The sequence below is a fragment of the Manihot esculenta genome, chromosome 14 (assembly GCF_001659605.2).
Source record: "Manihot esculenta cultivar AM560-2 chromosome 14, M.esculenta_v8, whole genome shotgun sequence".
Taxonomy (NCBI): Eukaryota; Viridiplantae; Streptophyta; class Magnoliopsida; order Malpighiales; family Euphorbiaceae; genus Manihot; species Manihot esculenta.
In genome coordinates, this window is record NC_035174.2 from 14,042,964 (window position 1) to 14,045,011 (window position 2,048).

General features: G+C 36.1%; 1 protein-coding gene across 1 annotated transcript; it reads left to right on the forward strand.

Annotated features, from left to right (window-relative positions):
* Positions 1-576: 576 nt before the first annotated feature.
* Positions 577-1,679, forward strand: LOC110600485 (zinc finger BED domain-containing protein RICESLEEPER 2-like). Its single transcript, XM_021737352.1, has 2 exons — positions 577-1,377; positions 1,437-1,679. Exons 1-2 carry the CDS (start codon positions 577-579, stop codon positions 1,677-1,679), a joined length of 1,044 nt encoding a protein of 347 aa, XP_021593044.1.
* The last annotated feature ends 369 nt before the right edge of the window (positions 1,680-2,048 follow it).

A 2,048-nucleotide genomic window follows, 5' to 3' on the forward strand; every position in this document is an offset into this window, starting at 1 on the left:
TACGCAAAAAGGCAAGTGCAATTATTATGATAAGGAATTTTTTTCTAATCCAAAAAAGAATGGTACTACTTCACTTAGAAATCATATGTTTGCATGCATAAAGAACTCTCATAGTATGACTACAAGACAATCCCAACTGTCTTTGCAACCTACTTGTAGTACACAAGAGGGAGGAGGGGGAACACTGATAGGTACATTAAGTTCATGGCATTTTGATCAGAATGTTCGAGGCAGAAACTAGCTAAGATGATTATTGTTGACGAGCTTCCATTTATGTTTATAGAAGGGGAAGGGTTTAGAGAATGGGTTGAATATACACAGCCTAGGTTTCGAATACCATCTCGTTGGACAGTGTCTAGGGATTGTTATGACTTGTATTTAGAAGAAAGGAAGAAATTAAAAATTTTTTTTCAGAAGACTAGTCAAAGGGTTTGTATTACTACAGATACATGGACCTCATTGCAAAGAATCAACTATATGTGTGTCATTGCACATTTTATTGATGATAATTAGACACTGCAGAAGAAAATTATTAATTTTTGTCCTATTACAAGTCATAAAGGTGATGACATAGGGATGGCAATTGAAAGTTGCTTGCTTAATTGGGGAATTAAGAGAGTCTTTACTATAACTGTTGATAATGCCAGTTCAAATGTTGTTGCAATTTCCTATTTGAAAAAGAAAATCAATGCTTGGGGGTTTAGCATTTTAAATTGCAAATATCTTCATATGAGATGCATTGCCCACATAATCAACTTAGTTGTTGTTGATGGAATGAAGGATGGTCTTACTCCAATTAAAAAGGTTAGAGATGCAGTTAGGTATATTAGGCAATCTCCTGCGAGGTTGCAAAGGTTTAAGGCATGTTGTGAGATGGAAGGGATTCAAAGTAAGAGTTCTTTATGCTTAGATGTGTCCACTAGGTGGAATTCTACTTATCTGATGTTAAGTTCTGCACTAAAGTTTGAAAATGCATTTGACAGATATGCAACTGTAGATCCATACTTTAAAATTGATCTTCAATCATGTGAGGGTGATGGTGTGCCAGATAGTCTAGAATGGGAATATATTGGAAAATTTGTTGAATTTTTGGGACATTTTTATGAACTTACTTTGAGAATTTCTGGATCTAGATGTGTTACTTCTAATATATTTTTTGATGAGATTAGTTCTATTGACTGTTTGTTGCAAGAGTGGAAATCAAGTAATGACTTGGAATTGTCATGTATGGGAGAGAAGATGAAGCTTAAATTTGATAAATATTGGGGGGATCCTGATAAGATGAATAAAATTATTTACATTGCAGTGGTGGTTGACCCTCGATATAAGTTAGAATTTATGCATTTTGCTCTTTCAACTATGTATGGAAAAGAAAAGGTACAGAATTGACAAAGAAGGTTAAATTGTTTGTGTATGAATTATTTGATGACTACAAGAGAATATTTCAATCTGAAAATGCAAATGAACACATTGGAAATGTAAGTGAGAGCATCGAAGAAGGAACAAAAAAGAAACCTAGAATGAGATTGGGACATCAATTCATGCAACATAAAATAGAGATTGGTGAAGCGAAGATCAAGTCTGATTTAGATTCTTATCTGAATGAGGATATTTTAATTTTGGATGAGAAAGAAGATTTTGACATATTAAAATGGTGGAAAATGAATGCTAATATGTAATACCCGGCTAGACTCCGGTATCGGAATTCCTACCGTCCGGTGGAATCTCGGATGTCGGAAACCTCTAGAAGGGTAAAATCATGTTTTAATAAAATGTTTTAATGTATTTTAAGGTTTTAAGTAAGAAAGAAATTGAGTTTTGAATGAAAAAGACCATGGAGGCATTTTCAGGTTCGGCCGCCAAATCTCGAGTTCGGCCGCCGAATGTGGGATAGTTTAGGGGGGCACGTTAGGCTTCCGAATGTGGCTCATGTTCGGCCGCCGAACCTCATGTTCGGCCGCTGAACATGCATGCGTTTTGGAGTTGCCTTCGGCTTCCGAAGGTGGCCTGGCTAGCCACCTATAAAAAGACCCATGGCCGAAAATGGG

Excerpts from the sequence above, each read along its gene's own strand:
- LOC110600485 (XM_021737352.1), top strand. The coding sequence starts at position 577 with ATGGCAATTGAAAGTTGCTTGCTTAATTGGGGAATTAAGAGAGTCTTT. Across the intron at positions 1,378-1,436 it reads CTATGTATGGAAAAGAAAAG|AGAATATTTCAATCTGAAAA; the intron begins GTACAGAATTGA and ends GATGACTACAAG.